The following is a 16,833-nucleotide window of genomic DNA, read 5'->3' on the forward strand; positions in this document are numbered from 1 at the left end:
TCAATGCACTGATAAAGACCGCTTCACCCCATTGCGCACCACCCCCCCAAGATCCCCTTCTACCGGAGCGCACAAAGCCCACAGCTGATGCCAGTAACAAAGACTGTGTGCCTGCACAGCTTGACCAGTACCGAGTGCCAGCTGACAAGACTCTTAACACCGATAGAAATTGCTAACAGAGGGAGAATGGGAGTTGGGGGGGGGGGGGTGGGGGCCAAGGGGGAAAATGGGGAAGGAAGGTCTGGGGAGAAAGGGGGAGGGAGAGATGGGGGGAGGGAGAGCCAGACACAGACAGCCCCACTGCCCACGGGCCTCCACTTACCCCATCCCAGCACTCAGGCATCTTCAGATCAAATTAAGGGCACAGTTCCAGCTCAGTGGGCACCGCAAGTCCTGAATTCAGTGTGTAAAAAGCTCAGGCACATCAGTCTCTATCCCAGCTCTGCAGCCTGTCACTCAGAAGCCATGCCTTTTATAGGAGCCCAGAATTCTGCGGTCAATGGGCAGTGTGCAAAGCTCATCCATTGGCCGTTACGGAAATGATTTGTGCTGTGATTGGCTCCGAGGCTGCTCATCTCCTCGCTCTGTGTGTGTGTGTGTGTGTGTGTGTGTGTGTGCTGCCTCTGTCACGCCTGCTCAGGGATGCTACTGCCTTGCAAACCCAGTGCTTTATATTTTTACAGCTTCTGCAGCTGATGTGAATTTCTATGACTTGCACTGAGACACACAATGTCACTGCAATGCCTTCCCTGCATTGCTCGTGATGTCTCAGTGCCGCAGCTCTCTCGACCCTGCACTGCTCAGACGTTTGGTCCACACTGCCCAGCACAGAAAACACCAGTCACAACCATCCACCAGTGTGATTCCCCCATCCCCCAACATACAATTTACCATCTTCTACTGCAACGATCCTAATAATTATGCATGAGCTATGCATTTCTGGAGAAAGACGGCACTGCATCAGCACCATATCAGAAAGAGAGAGAGAGAGAGCAAGAGAGAGGGTGAGGGAGAGAGGTAGAGAGAAAATGAAAGAGAGGGACAGAATGAAAATGGGATGAGAAGGAAAGAGAAGGGAGAAGGGAGGTGGAAAGAGAAAAGGTGAAGGGAAGGGAGCAAGGGGAAGGGGAGGGACAAACACGGAAGAGAGGGGGAGGGGAAAGAGGAATCGTTGCAGACAGAGAGAAGGATAGACAGAAGGTGAGGGGGAGCAGGGAGAGATAGAGCTAGATTGCTGTATTAACAGGCACCATAATTTACAATAACAAGTGATGAGAAGATCATCCCAATCACTATTACAAGATTTTAATACAGTGAGAAATGGTTTAAATACAATAAAGGCAACACTGGGATGGGTTGAACTGACTCCTTACACCCTGACCCCACCATGACCGTGGCCCAGTTTCCTGGGTCAGGGGTCATATGAAGTATTCAAGCCAGGCTGCTGGCAGGATTCCGACCTACAAGTGGAAGCTTGCCAGCGGTCCCTAGGGGAAATCATAGAATCAAAAGGAGGCTATTTGGCCCATCGTGCCTGTACTGGCTTCACCTACTGACACCCGTGGGCTGCGCAAACAGGGGCGGATGGGAAGGAAGTGGGCTGGGAACCGAGACACCCCCCGCCCCCGACACCACTCCACACACATTGCCATGCAGCAGACAGGAGGAAGCAGCCAGGTGGGTCCCAGCAGGAGAGGGGAATTCAAATCAGAGTAGTGAGGGGGTGTTAAGCTTGTCCAACTTTGCTCCACATTCCCCCACTATCCCTGTGCACAGATTGAGCTAATGCATTGCTTATGAGCTACCACAGGGGTCAGAGGCTTATACAGAGAAGAAAGAACGAACTTGCATTTATATAGCGGAGAAAAGGATAGACCGAGTAATTACAGGTCAGTCAGCCTAACCTCGGTGGTGGGAAAATTATTGGAAAGAATTCTGAAGGACAGGATAAGTCTTCATTTAGAAAGACACGGATTAATCAAGGTTAGTCAGCACGGATTTGTTAAGGGAAGCTCGTGTCTGACAAACTTGATTGAATATTTTGAGTAGGTAACAAGGAGGGTAGATGAGGGTATTGCGTTTGATGTAGTTTATATGGACTTTAGCAAGGCTTTTGATAAGGTTCCACATGGCAGACTGGTCAAGAAGTTAAAAGCCCATGGGATCCAGGGCAAAGTGTCAAGTTGGATTCAAAACTGGCTCGGAGACAGGAAGCAGAGAGTAATGGTGTTTTTGTGACTGGAAGGCTGTTTCCAGTGGGGTTCCGCAGGGCTCAGTACTAGGTCACTTGCTTTTTGTAGTATATATCAATGATCTAGACTTGAATATAGGGGGTATGATTAAAATGTTTGCAGATGGTACTAAAATCGGCTGTGTGGTTGATACTGAAGAAGGAAGCTGTAGCCTGCAGGAAGATATCAATAAATTGGTCAGGTGGGCAGAACAGTGGCAAATGGAATTCAATCCGGAGAAGTGTGAGGTAATGCATTTGGGGAGGGCCAACAAGGAAAGGGAATACACATTAAATGGTAGGACACTGAGTAGTGTAGAGGAAGAAAGGTGTGGTGTATGTAACCTGTTCCACCTTAAGAGAACTTAAGCCTGTTCCACCTTAAGAGATGTACTACTTTCTCTGGCTGCAGTATACGTAATACCGGTGGTGACCACCGGTATATAAGCACTGTGTAGTAATATTATATTTAGTATAGTCCTGACCTCCAACCAGTAAAGACCTGTTGAACTTTAATCTTGTAGTCTGTGTTAGTAATTACAACTAGAACACACAGACTTAACAGTGGCGACGAGTCCGATTCTTACCCTGCGGCAGTTTATATCCACGGCGGCTTCGTCCACAGAACGGACGACGAAGAGAGGCTTCCACCCTCATCACCCTGCTGGAAGACACGTCGCGCTGCAGACATCGAGAAACCAGAGTGCAGAAGACATCCTGAACTCGAAGCCTCCATCAGCGGCTGTCAGCTATCTTCTTTCTACCTCGGTGGTGGGTAAGCCGGGCAGCGACGCAACCAGAAAGTCGGCCGCGTTGGCTGTACAGACGGGGAGGGAAGACGGAGGAATAAGGGCGGTGAGATCGATCGCGACCGGAGATAAAGGCCGGGCAGCATTCGGGCCGAAAGGCGCAGCGTGGGGACATCGATCGCGGCTGGTGATAAGGGCCGGGCCGCATTCGGGCTAAAAAGGCGCAGCGTCTGGGGCAACTGAAGGCGCGAGAGCCGCGGTGAAGCGGAGACAGCGTCGGGGGAAGGGTGAAGACCGCCAAGCGCGGGAAAACCGCCATTTTGTAGGCGGAGGATGAAGACAAGACCGGAAACCGCCATCTTGGATAAAAATTAAAATAAATTAAATTGCAACGATGCCTAAACATGGGAACATTAATACCTTTGATAGCGACATCGAAGATTGGGCCATGTATGTAGAACGCATACAAAATTATTGTGAAGCAAATAAAATTCCAGATGAAGAGAAAGCACTAACGTTATTAAACTTAATGGGTGCGAAGACATACGGGCAATTGAAACACCTTTTATCACCAGATGAACCGGCGGATAAGACGTTCGAGGAGATTGTTACTGTCCTGAAAAATCATCTAAACCCCACGCCGCTGATGCTAGCGGAACGATTTAAATTTTACAGCAGAAGGCAGCTGAAGGATGAAAGCAATGCTGAATATTTAATGGAATTGCGTAAGCTAGCAAAGTACTGTCAGTTTGGAACGAGACTGACAGAGGCGCTACGAGATAAATTTGTGTGTGGTTTATTAAAAGAAGATACACAAAAGCGACTGCTCGAGGAAAATGAGCTGACGCTTGAGAAAGCGGTCACTATGGCAGCAGCACACGAAGCCGCAGCGAGAGGCACGGCAGTAATGCAGCTACGGTCACCGGAACTCAGTACAAATAAATTGGGTTTGAGTACTGTAAAATGTTATCGTTGTGGAAAGACAACACACAATCAGAACCAGTGTTGGTTTAAAAACCAAGAATGCAGAACGTGTGGCAGGCTTGGCCACATAGCTAAAGTATGTCGGTCAGGAAAGAAGACCAGCAACAAAAAGTCACCACAAGGAAAATACATAAAGGTACACAAGGTGACAAAGAACAGTTCGACCGAACAGAAGTCAGATTCAGATGCTAGCAGTAATGAACTGGGTAGCTTAAGAGTACACAACGTTGGTAAGGATGCAGATCTCCAGACAATTTGGGTCACCCTTCAGATAGCAGGAGTCCAAGTAAAGATGGAATTGGACACTGGATCGGCATTGACGGTCATGAATAAGAAAGATTACAAAAGGTTATTCCAACATATTCCCCTACGGGATACGGAGATTATATTGAAAACATACACGGGGCAAGGAGTGTACCCCATCAGAAAGATAGAGGTAAAAGTGGTCCACAAGGGCGAAGAAAGCCAAGTAATGGACTTATATGTGCTACCTGAAGGAGGTCCACCACCACTGGGACGGGAGTGGATTAGGAAAATGAATATGGACTGGCACTCCTTGAAGGCACTAACGGTAGATTCCGGGGAAACAGATGTCAAACCTAAACGATTGTCCAAAATATTGGATGATGCTAAAGAGGGGTTCCAGCAGGGACTGGGAACACTGAGAGGAATTACGGCAAACATCAAGATTGATGAACATGCACACCCAAAAATTTTTAAAGCTAGACCGGTACCCTATGCAATACGACCTACTGTAGAAGCAGAACTGGAAGCGCTAGAACGTTCAGGTGTACTGTCTAAGGTAGATTGGAGTGAGTGGGCTACGCCCATTGTTCCCGTTATGAAACGTCCTTCGAGCAACAAGCCAGGAGAACCAGGGAAGGTTCGCATCTGTGGAGATTTCAAAATCACCATTAATCCGGTGCTTCACACGGTGCAGTGTCCGCTTCCGCGGATTGAGGATATTTTTGCTTCGTTGTCTGGCGGGAAACACTTCACCAAGATAGACCTGGCACAGGCGTACTTGCAGATGGAGGTTGAAGAGTCACGCCAATACCTCACGATCAACACGCATCGAGGTTTGTACCGGTACAATAGGCTGGTTTTTGGAGTGGCATCGGCTCCAGCAATTTGGCAGAGGGCCATGGAGCAGGTATTACAGGGAATTCCAGGCACACAATGTTACCTGGACGATATTCTGATTACAGGTGATGGTGATGAAGAACACCTCGCAAACTTGGAACTGGTGCTCAACAGACTGAAAGAGTATGGACTTAGAGTTAATCGGCAGAAATGTGAGTTCTTCCAGAAGCGGATCTCGTACTGTGGTCATGTCATTGACCGGGAGGGGCTTCATAAGTCTCCTGACAAGATAGAGGCAGTTGTAAAGGCTCCCGCTCCGGATAATGTCTCTCAGTTGAGGTCGTTTCTAGGATTGATTAACTATTACCATAAATTTCTACCAAATCTATCCACGGTACTGCACCCACTGAACGCTCTTTTACAGAAGGGGGTACCATGGGAATAGAGCGAAAACTGTAAGAAGGCATTTCACAAAAGCAAAGAATTGATCACCTCAGAGGAAGTGTTGGCTCACTTCAACCCGACACTGCCTATTCGGTTGGCTTGTGATGCTTCTCCATATGGTATTGGGGCAGTACTCTCACACAAGTTGCCAAATGGCACAGAAAGGCCAGTCGCATTTGCATCCAGATCATTGACCTCCGCTGAGCGCAACTATGCGCAGATCGATAGGGAGGCTCTCAGCCTTGTATGGGGAGTGAAGAAGTTTAATCATTACCTGCAGGGCCAAAAATTCACACTTCTGACAGACCATCAGCCGTTGGCATCCATTTTTAACCCTAAGAAGGGTGTTTCAGTGATGACAGCACAGCGTCTCCAGAGATGGTCCCTTTTCCTAGGGGCACATCAATATCAAATAGAATTCAAAGGTACGAAGCAGCATGGCAATGCTGATGTGCTGTCGCGCCTGCCACTACCTGAAGAAGAAGAAACGACGAAAGTTGACCCTGTTGAGTTATTTCATTCGACCATCATCGAGTGTTTACCAGTCACCAATGCAAGTATTGAAAGAGAAACCAGGAACGACCCGACACTGTCCAGAGTCTCCGAGGTGACAGTGAAAGGATGGCCAACACATGGTGATCCTCTGTTACCGGCATTCTCGGCAAGGCGAGACCAGCTGTCCGTCTGCCATGGTACTTTGATGTACGGGACAAGAGTGATTATTCCTCCCAAGTTAAGGGAAAGAGTTCTAAAAGAACTGCATGAAGGTCATCTGGGGGGAGTTAAGATGAAAAGTCTTGCTAGGGCTTATGTATGGTGGCCGGGTATTGACCAACAGATAGAGGAGTTGACGAAAAGCTGCGCTGGGTGCCAAAAAGTGCAAAATGCACCTCCGATCGCACCACTACACCCATGGGAATGGCCTTCAGCCCCATGGCAATGCGTACATATTGACTTTGCTGGTCCATTCATGGACTCCATGTTCCTAATTGCACATTCCAAATGGCCAGAAGTGATCAAGATGAATACCACTACTTCAGAAAAGACAATTGCGGTGTTAAGAACAATATTCGCAAGGAACGGATTGCCAGAACAGATCTGTTCGGACAACGGACCACAGTTCGTGTCGGAAGAATTCCAAAAATTCTTAAAGAAGAATGGGGTGAAACATTATACCTCTGCCCCATATCATCCAGCGACAAACGGGTTGGCCGAGAGATTTGTCCAAACATTCAAAAAGGCAATAAAGGCCATGAACGATGACCAGATTCCGCTACAGCACAAGGTGGACAATTTCCTAATGGCATATCGAAACGCCGCTCATGCAGTGACTAACCAAAGTCCTGCCATGATGTTTTATAACAGGAGGTTGCGGTCCAGGTTGGACTTGTTAAAACCAAATGTGCGGAGGGAAGTGGAAAACAAACAGTTCCGGCATATTAATAACAAGACCACTCGAAGTTTCGACGTAGGACAACCAGTGTTGGCAAGGGGCTATGGAAACGAAAAATGGCAGTCCGGAACAATTCGGGCCAGACAAGGACCTCTGATGTACACAGTAGATATTGGTAACAATGTGATAAGGCGTCATGCGGATCAACTGGTAGAATCGAGAGCAAGGGTCGAACCCATGGTTGCGACAGAGGCAACTGTGGAAGACGTTAATGAACCTGAAGCATCTACCTCGGCAGGGAATGTACCTGATGATGATAACGCCCAATGCATGGGAAACCAACCAGAGGAGTCACCTCAGCAACAGGAATCAGAGACCACTGAAAGGCTTTATCCAAACCGAATCAGAAGGCCTCCTGAGAGACTGAACCTTTGAACTGTTTATACCTGAAGTTATATATGTTATTATGTTATGTTAAATGGGGATATGACTGTTAAGCTAAAAAGGGAGGATTGTGGTGTATGTAACCTGTTCCACCTTAAGAGAACTTAAGCCTGTTCCACCTTAAGAGATGTACTACTTTCTCTGGCTGCTGTATACGTAATACCGGTGGTGACCACCGGTATATAAGCACTGTGTAGTAATATTGTATTTAGTATAGTCCTGACCTCCAACCAGTAAAGACCTGTTGAACTTTAATCTTGTAGTCTGTGTTAGTAATTACAACTAGAACACACAGACTTAACAAAAGGGACCTTGGAGTGCATGTCCACAGATCCCTGAAGGTAGCAGGCCAGGTAAATAAGGTGGTTAAGAAGGCATACGGGATACTTGTATTCTATGCCACGGCGAATAAAGGCAAGAGCAGGGGGGTTATGCTTCAACTGTATAAAACACTAGTTAGGCCTCAGTTAGAGTCCTGCGTGCAGTTCTGGTCACCACATTACAGGAAAGATGTGATTGCACTAGAGAGGGTACAGAGGAGATTAAAAAGATGTTGCCAGGTGTTGTGTATGTAATATGTGTGCTACTTTGAACCTATGGACAGGACTGCACTACTTGTAGGGCGTAGTGATACGCAGTACCACTCCTGGCCATAGGGGTATAAATAGTACTGTGGGTACTGATCTCCCCTCAGTTCCCGCCTGTGGCCATGAAGTAAAGACCTACGTATAGTCCCTACCTCCAACCAGTAAAGACCTGTTTGAGTTATACGTTTAAGTCTTTGTGTTAATTGTTCAATACAATACACATACTTAACACTGGCGACGAGTCAGGTTCTTACCCTGCGGCAGTTGAAGAGAGGTTTCAAACATCACCACCCCACTAGAAGCGACAGGCTTTAGGACTCTGAAGCCTCCATCAGCGACTGAGCACTGGAGTGCAGCAACCATCCTGACAGCTTCCAGCGACTGACAGAAGTCTTTCTGCAGTTTCCTTGTTCAACCTAGGTGGTGGGGTAAGCCGTGCAGCGTTGGCTGCAAAGACAGGGCTGGGGAAGTTGGAGAAGATAAGGGCGATCGCAATCCCTGATAAGAGCCGCGGTGAAACGCGCGAGCGGGTAAGCCAGAGCCCGGGAGGGAGCGAGCAAGAGCCGCGCGAGCGGGTGAGCCAGAGGCCGGGAGCCGCTTCAAGTGCGAGGCGCAGCGCAGGCCAGCGATCGGGACCAAAGATAAGGGCCGCACTCGGACTGAAGGGCGCGGCGGCTGCAGACACTGAAGGTGCGAGAGCCGCGGTGCACAGCGCGGGCTATCGATCGCGGCGAAGATAAGGGCCGCACTCGGGGGCTGAAGGGAGACGGCGTCGGGGGACGGGTGAAGACCGCCAAGCGCGGGAAAACCGCCATTTTGTGGGCGGAGGACGACGGCAAGAGCGGGAAGCCGCCATCTTTGATAACAAGTAAACAAAATAAAATCTGAGAAATTGCAAATCTACAATGCCTAAACACGGGAATATTAGCACCTTTGATAGTGACCTCGAAGATTGGGCCATATATGTTGAAAGAGTAAAAAATTATTGTAAGGCCAATAAAATTCGTGACCAAGATAAAGCTCTAACATTATTAAATTTAATGGGTGCGAAGACATACGGGCAATTGAAACACCTGTTATCACCAGATGAACCGGCGGATAAGACGTTCGATGAGATTGTTACTGTCCTGAAAGATCATCTAAACCCCACGCCGCTGATGCTAGCGGAACGATTTAAATTTTACGACAGAAGGCAGCTACAGCATGAAAGCAATGCTGAATATTTGCTGGAATTGCGTAAATTAGCGAAATATTGCCAGTTTGGAACGGGACTGACAGATGCACTACGAGACAAATTTGTGTGTGGTTTATTTAAACAGGATACACAAAAGCGACTGCTCGAGGAGAATGAGCTGACGCTTGAGAAGGCGGTCACTATGGCAGCAGCACACGAAGCCGCAGCGAGAGGCACGGCAGTAATGCAGCTACGGTCACCGGAGCTCAGTGCACACAAATTGGGTGTGAGTTCTGGCAAATGTTATCGTTGTGGAAAGACAACGCATGATCAGAACCAGTGTTGGTTTAAAAACCAAGAATGTAGAACTTGTGGTAGGCTTGGACATATAGCTAGAGTATGCAGGTCAGGGAAGAAGACCAGCAACAAGAAGTCACCGCAAGGGAAATACGCAAAAGTACACAAGGTGGCCGAACAGGAGTCCGATTCAGACGCTAGCAGTAATGAACTGGCTGGCTTAAGCAGTATTGAACTGGCTAGCTTAAGGGTACTCAACGTTGGTAAGGGTGCAGACCTCCAGACAATTTGGGTCACTCTTCAGATAGAAGGAGTCCAAGTAAAACTGGAATTGGACACTGGATCGGCATTGACGGTCATAAATAAGAAAGATTACGGAAAGTTATTCCAACATATTCCCCTACAGGATACGGGGATTATATTGAAAACATACACGGGGCAAAGAGTGTACCCCATCGGGAAAATAGAGGTTGCAGTGGTCCACAAGGGCGAAGACAGTCAAATAATGGACTTATATGTGATATCTGAAGGAGGTCCTCCACTACTAGGATGGGAGTGGATTAGGAAAATGAATATGGACTGGCATTTCCTACAAACAATAACGAGTGAGAACTCGGTGAAGATAGTCGGCCCAGACTCTGGAACGGATGATGGTAAGCCCAACTCAGGTGCAAAAGACAAAGTTTCAGCACAGAATTCCACTGAGCAACAACAACATAGTTTAACTGTGGATTCTGAGTCTGGCAAGTCTACTGATGTGCCCATTTCTGAGGGACACCGGGCTCGAACTCAACTCCATTTCAAACTACAACAGCAATTAGAACAAATGCTTCGCCGTTTTGAGCAAGAGTTGAATGCAACGAAAGAGTTCTTTGATATAGAGTTGGAGAATCTGGAAAGACAACAGAAGCAGCTGATGGAGAAAATGGAGCAGGAGCACACAAAACGTCTGATGTCAGAGGAGTTAACGGTCAGCCAACTCCTGCATATGCTGAAGGACAGGACTCTGAAATGGGAAAAACTTGAACACGAACTTCAATATTCAAACGAAAGGGGTTCGGAGCTCTCAAAGGTTATTGGAAGAGCTGAGGTGGCAACACAGACTGAGATGACTGCAACAGAGCAGCCCTTGGATGCCAAAAGTACGCTGACTCACGTCAACGTAGAACAACAGACCGCTGAAACAGCTGCTCCGGTAGAGGGATTGCATAGTCCGATCAATCAATCTCCAAAGGAAGTTGAAGTAGTAAAATCTCAAATGAGGTCATTAGTAAACGACTTGCTGAAAGCCCAGAAAAAGCTGGATGAAGAGGTACGCATGAAGAAGTCTCTTCAGGAAAGATGTCTGGACTTGGAACAAAAGCTGGCTAACGCCCAGCTGGGTATGGAGGAAATAGAAGACCCTCTCGCTGGCCTAGATCAGTACGACACCGAATATTACTATGTCCTGTCCTGCCCAGCTTGTAACTTCGACTCCCAAAGTGCAGAAATCATGGAGGAGCACCAAAAGTCTACGGAACATCGGGAGAAGCTGGCTCTACGACGGAAACAGGAGGAAGAGAAGGAGGAACTGCGCATGCAGCTGGCAGCTGTGGCAGCTGACAGTGGAGCCCAGAGAGTCTCCAAGAAGCAGAAAAGGAAAAGTCGAAACAGAAGATGACCCATCTGAACCATTATTACCTCTACCAGATCACACATGTGGTCCCTCCAAACGGAGCCAATTCAGTTCGGAAGTTCAAACTGTTAAATCCATGGAAGGACTATTGAATGAGTCACTCCAGCAACGTGAACCGACTACACCACAGAGATTGAATCTGTGAACTGTTTTCCGCAGAGACTGAATCTGTGATCTGTTTTGACATGAAGTTATCTATGTATCTATGTTATTCTGTTATGTAAACCTGAAGTTATATATGTATATATGTTATTACGTTATGTTAAATGGGGAGATGACTGTAAAGCTAAGAAGGGAGGAATGTTGTGTATGTAATATGTGTGCTACTTTGAACCTATGGACAGGACTGCACTACTTGTAGGGCGTAGTGATACGCAGTACCACTCCTGGCCATAGGGGTATAAATAGTACTGTGGGTACTGATCTCCCCTCAGTTCCCGCCTGTGGGCATGAAGTAAAGACCTACGTATAGTCCCTACCTCCAACCAGTAAAGACCTGTTTGAGTTATACGTTTAAGTCTTTGTGTTAATTGTTCAATACAATACACATACTTAACACCAGGAGTAGAAAATCATAGCTATGAGGAAAGACTGGGTAGGCTGGGTTTGTTTTCCTTGGAACAGTGGAGGCTGAGGGGAGACCTTATTGAGGTGTATAAAATTATGAGGGGCCTAGATAAAGTGGATAGAAAGGATCTATTTCTCTTAGTAGAGGGGTCAAAAACCAGGGGGCACAGATTTAAAGTAATTGGTGGAAGGTTTAGAAGGGATTTGAGAGGAAATTTCTTCACCCAGAGGGTTGTGGGGTTCTGGAACTCACTGCCTGAAAGGGTGGGAGAGGCAGAAACCCTAACCACATTTAAAAAGTTCTTCTTCTTCTTAGGCAGTCCCTCAGAACCGAGGATGACATGCTTCCACATTAAAAATGAGTTCGCAGGTGACTGATGAGTCCAATGTGGGACCTACAGTCTCTGTCACAGGTGGGGCAGACGGTGGTTGAAGGGGCGGGTGGGTGGGGTGCTTGGGTTGACGTGCGCTCCCTGTGCTGCCTGCGCTTGGCTTCCGCTTGTTCCCGGCGAAGAGACTCGAGGCGTTCGGCACCTTCCCGGATGTGCACTTGGGATGCTCTAACCTGTAGGGCTACGGACCAAGAGCTGGGAAGTGGGATTAGGCTGAATAGCTCTTTGTTGGCCAGCACGGACACGATGGGCTGAAATGGCCTCCTTCCGTGCTGTAACTTTCTATGATTCTATGAATCTTTCACAACCTCAGGACGTCCAAAAGCACTTCACAGTCAATTAAGTACTTTTTGAAGCGTAGTTACTGTTGTAATGTAGGAAACGTGGCAGCCAATTTGTGCACAGCATGCTCCTACAAACAGCAATGTAATTATGACCAGATAATCTATTTTAGTGATGTTAGTTGAGGGATAAATATTGGCCAGGACATCGGGGAGAACTCCCGTGTTCTTCTTCAAAATAGTGCCATGGGATCTTTTATGTCCACCTGAGAGGGAACATGGGGCCTCGGTTTAATGTCTCATCTGAAAGATGGCACCTCCAACAGTGCAGAACTCCCTTGGTGCTGGCACTGGTGTGCCAGCCTAGATTTTGTGCTCAAGTTGCTGAAGTGGGACTTGAACCCACAATCTTCTGGTTCAGGTGTAGTGCCACCACCGAGCTACAGCATAGTCATAGAGTCATAGAGTAATACAGCACAGAAAGAGGCCCTTTGGCCCATCGTGTCCACGCCGGCCATCAAGCCCTGTCTATTCTAATCCCATTTTCCAGCACTTGGTCCGTAGCCTTGTACACTATGGCGTTTCAAGTGCTCATCTAAATGCTTCTTGAATGTTGTGAGGGTTCCTGCCTCTACCACCCTTTCAGGCAGTGAGTTCCAGATTCCAACCACCCTCTGGGTGAAAAAGTTTTTCCTCCAATCCCCTCTAAACCTCCTGCCCCTTATCTTGAAACTATGCCCCCTGGTTATTGACCCCTCTACTAAGGGGAAAAGTTCCTTTCTATCTACCCTATCTATGCCCCTCATAATTTTGTACACCGCAATAAGGTCCCCCCTCAGCCTTCTCTGCTCTAAGGAAAACAACCCCAGCCTGTCCAGTCTCTCTTCATAGCTGAAGCGCTCCAGCCCAGGTAACATCCTGGTGAATCTCCTCTGCACCCTCTCCAATGCAATCACATCCTTCCTATAGTGTGGTGACCAGAACTGCACACAGTATTCCAGCTGTGGCCTAACTAGCGTTTTGTACAGCTCCATCATAACCTCCCTGCTCTTATATTCTATGCCTCGGCTAATGAAGGCAAGAATCCCATATGCCTTTTTAACCACCTTATCTACCTGTCCTGCTGCCTTCAACGATCTATGTACATGAACACCAAGGTCCCTCTGATCCTCTGTCCTTCCTAGGGTCCTACCATTCATTGTGTATTCCCTTGCCTTGTTAGTCCTCCCAAAATGCATCACCTCACACTTTTCAGGGTTAAGTTGCATTTGCCACTGTTCTGCCCATCTATATCGTCCTGTAGCCTGAGGCTTCCCTCCTCGCTATTTATCACTCCACCAATTTTTGTCATCTGCGAACTTACTGATCATACCTCCTACATTCATATCTAAATCATTAATGTACACTACAAACAGCAAAGGACCCAGCACCGATCCCTGCGGTACACCACTGGCATGTTATCGCAAGTTCCATATGTACGTCAGGTTTATCTTAAGTCCTTGTTAATAACAAATCAAAGTTTCCTCATACAATTCTGCACACTTCGGGGTTAATTCCGTGATCCTGTGCACCAAGCAGGGAGCTACACTCAGGGTTCGGTGGGATGGAGATCTGTGATGCCACAAATCTGCGACGTCAATTCTCGGACCAACATTGCCTTCAAGAGCAGCTCCATCATGAACCAGGAGGCCTGCCACTGTCGATCCTGCTCCTCCACTGCTCTATGGTGAAGCCTCTTTGGATGCAATGTTGTGGAGCAGGCCTCATACAACCATGGTCTTGGATTTAATTCCTGATAAAACACGGTGTTGGAGCCGCAAAGAGCGTCGGCATCAGGAGGAGGGATGCTTCACAAAGGTTCTCTCTGTTCAACAGCATTGGTAGAACACGCAACAGGAAACTGGGACGAGGAGCTGGAGAGGACGTCCAGCGGGCATCAAACTCGCCATGCCACATACCCAGGTGTGCTGTTCGGGACAGATATTTGGATTTAGAGCTAGTACAAATCGGAGGCAGATCATGAAGAGGAGGTACTGCTGGAGCAAAGAATAGGACAGGTAGTGGTTCAGGTAAGGGAACTGACACAAAAGGTGTTCACTGAAGATTTCTCTTCACATTGAGCCCCACACGTAGCCTTGGAAACAGCTCAGTGGCTTGGTTGTTCTAATCCATCAACTATTTGCTGTGTGTGGAATCTTTATGCTAATTTTTCTCAGCAGGAATTGCTGCTGTTTGTGTTTCCTTAAGTCCATGACTGTTCAGTAATGTATCACGTAGGATACTGTTGTTTGCCAGTGAAACAAGTTCATCAGTTGCCTCAGGGACAACCAGCAGCAGAATGAGAAGGCATTGCATTTTTTTCCCGATGGCAGAATTCCAAAGTCCAGGGTATCATTGATGATATCCATGTGGCCCTATAAGCTTCTGTACACAATTCTTTTTCCTTCATGAACCAGAAGGGCTACCACTCCCAACACAGGACAGGTCATTTGTGACCATCATGAAAGGATCATGGCAGCAGTCGCTGTGCCTTTATTTTAAGGCGGTTGATGGTGCCAGGATTATTTGAGTTCCAAAGAAGAGCACAGGATTGACTCCCAAGAGCCTAAGTTTCACTTTCTGAGTTATTGCTCGTGACAGCCACGAACAGTAGCAGGGTGCGGGTGCAAAGAGGCTCCCGATCAACAATGAACACACTGTAGACAACTGGAAGCAGCAACTCAGGTGCCTGGATGCTTAGAGATGCCTGAAAAGATCTGGGGACATCCTGCAAAAAAGCCCCACCAAGATCATGGTTGTATGAGGCCTGCTCCACGACATTGCATCCACAGAGGCTTAACCTTAGAGCAGTGGCGGAGTAGGATCAACAACCACGAGCGAGGTGGTAAACCCGGTGAAGTCAGACGTACTAGTCCGCTGGTCGGCAGAACCCAACTGGGGTTCTAAGCCTGTGTCGTGGCTTGGCCCCCAAAGATTTAAAAAATGTTGGTGAGTTTTCAACCCTTTCATAAAGGGGGCCCAGCGTGGATACTCACAGCATCTTTCGGAGGCCCTATCACCCCACCGCCCAGATTGGGACACCCTCCACTGACAAGTGGCGCATCACGTGCACCTGCCATTGGTATTACAATGAGGTCACCTTTCCCCCTGATCCCACACACTCCAGCGGGGGTCGGAGGTCACACCCTGCCATTTACACCGGGATGTCAGACCCACAGACTTTCAGCCCCATTCTTTCCTAGAAACTCAACGTTGTGAAACTCCTTCCTACAATCCACAGGCTTTTACAGACAAATCTTGGTGTCGCCAAGTCACTACTCCCGATGTGTCTCATCTTGTCTCCTAGGTCCTGAAATTCCACGGGGGTTCTCCAGGTCTCCCTCTTTAACTTCAGTGGGAGACCCGACAGAACCCCTCAGGGAAATGGCGGAGATGGCAGTGTTTTAGTAATTGACGTGGTTTTTCCAGCAGGATTATGGTGAGAGACCGGCAGAGCCCACCGCGGAATATCAGGACCCTACACATTGCAATCTTGGTGTACATTATATGGGTAATCCGAGACATGCCTTGTGGTAAGTGTAACATGCTGGGGTTTTCCTCATGTCATTTCTGGGTCTGTTGTGGACCAATTGATAAAGATCGATTGCTATTAGTCTACAACTCCATTATCGATATATCATGCGACTAATAGGATGGTAGAAGATGAACTAGACAGAGCATGGTCTTTCTTCGTGTAGCAATTCCTGGGTTCCTGTGTCCTTCAGTTTCTTAGTAATCATTTTTTAAAGTAACCTCCATTTGGTTAAGGATACGATGCACTCCTCATTTAACGGAACAAACAAAAAATAGTTACAGTGTCCTGCTCCTTTAAACCAGCACCAGATCTAGCAGAAAATAAGTCAGATAACATCTGCACTCAGCGCACTCATTACATTGTGAGATTCGCGCCTGCTCATGTGAGCGTGATGCTCTGGTGCTGTAAGTAACAGTTCCAAGTGTCACTTTGTGCTGAAGGATATTCAGCTGTGATTGGACAGATGGGCCTCTCTCAAATAGAACTTGCTTAACGATATTCCAAAGTTGAAGTGTAGGAGCGCTCCAGGGTGTACCTACAATGCCCAGTGCGAAAGATCAGGAAGATCCCAGGTTCAATCCCTGGCATTTGCAGAGTGACCTAATCACAACTGAGGTGGCATGGGAATTGCCCTCAGCTCTACTGGGTTACGGAGGGAGTAATCAAGGCTGGGTTCCCGCTTCTGACTGCAGTCTGGGAAATTACTGGAAAGAGCCTGTGCCGACATCATGTGAAGGCAGGATCATGGCGAGGCTCAGCCTTGGTGCCCCCCATGGTCAAATAGTTACGTAATACTCGCTATCCAGGCTCACAATAGCGTGAGGCACTGTGAGGCTGCTGGTGTCCATGAAACTGGACCCTAAGGTGGTTCAGTTTGTAGCACTTTCACCTCTAAGTCAGAATGTTGTAGGCTCAAGTCCCACTCCAGTGGCTTGAGCACAAAAATCTAGGCTGACACT

The 16,833-nt window shown here is 47.7% G+C and overlaps 1 protein-coding gene across 5 annotated transcripts in view; it reads right to left on the reverse strand.

Annotated features, from left to right (window-relative positions):
* The window catches only part of ndrg4 (NDRG family member 4), a 461,376-nt gene that overhangs the window by 292,652 nt on the left and 151,891 nt on the right, over window positions 1-16,833 (reverse strand). The window contains exon 1 of one of the 5 annotated variants that reach the window (XM_085991056.1): window positions 323-457. The exons of the other annotated variants lie outside the window; for them this stretch is intronic. Within the exon in view, the coding sequence (XP_085847182.1) occupies window positions 323-343 (21 nt within the window). The 5' untranslated portion in view covers window positions 344-457. Of the gene's footprint in view, window positions 1-322; window positions 458-16,833 lie in introns of those variants that run through there. 5 annotated transcript variants of the gene reach the window in all.

Source organism: Somniosus microcephalus, chromosome 6 (genome assembly GCF_052327205.1).
Source record: "Somniosus microcephalus isolate GS21.2 chromosome 6, FLI_Smic_1.0, whole genome shotgun sequence".
In the NCBI taxonomy this organism is placed as follows: Eukaryota; Metazoa; Chordata; class Chondrichthyes; order Squaliformes; family Somniosidae; genus Somniosus; species Somniosus microcephalus.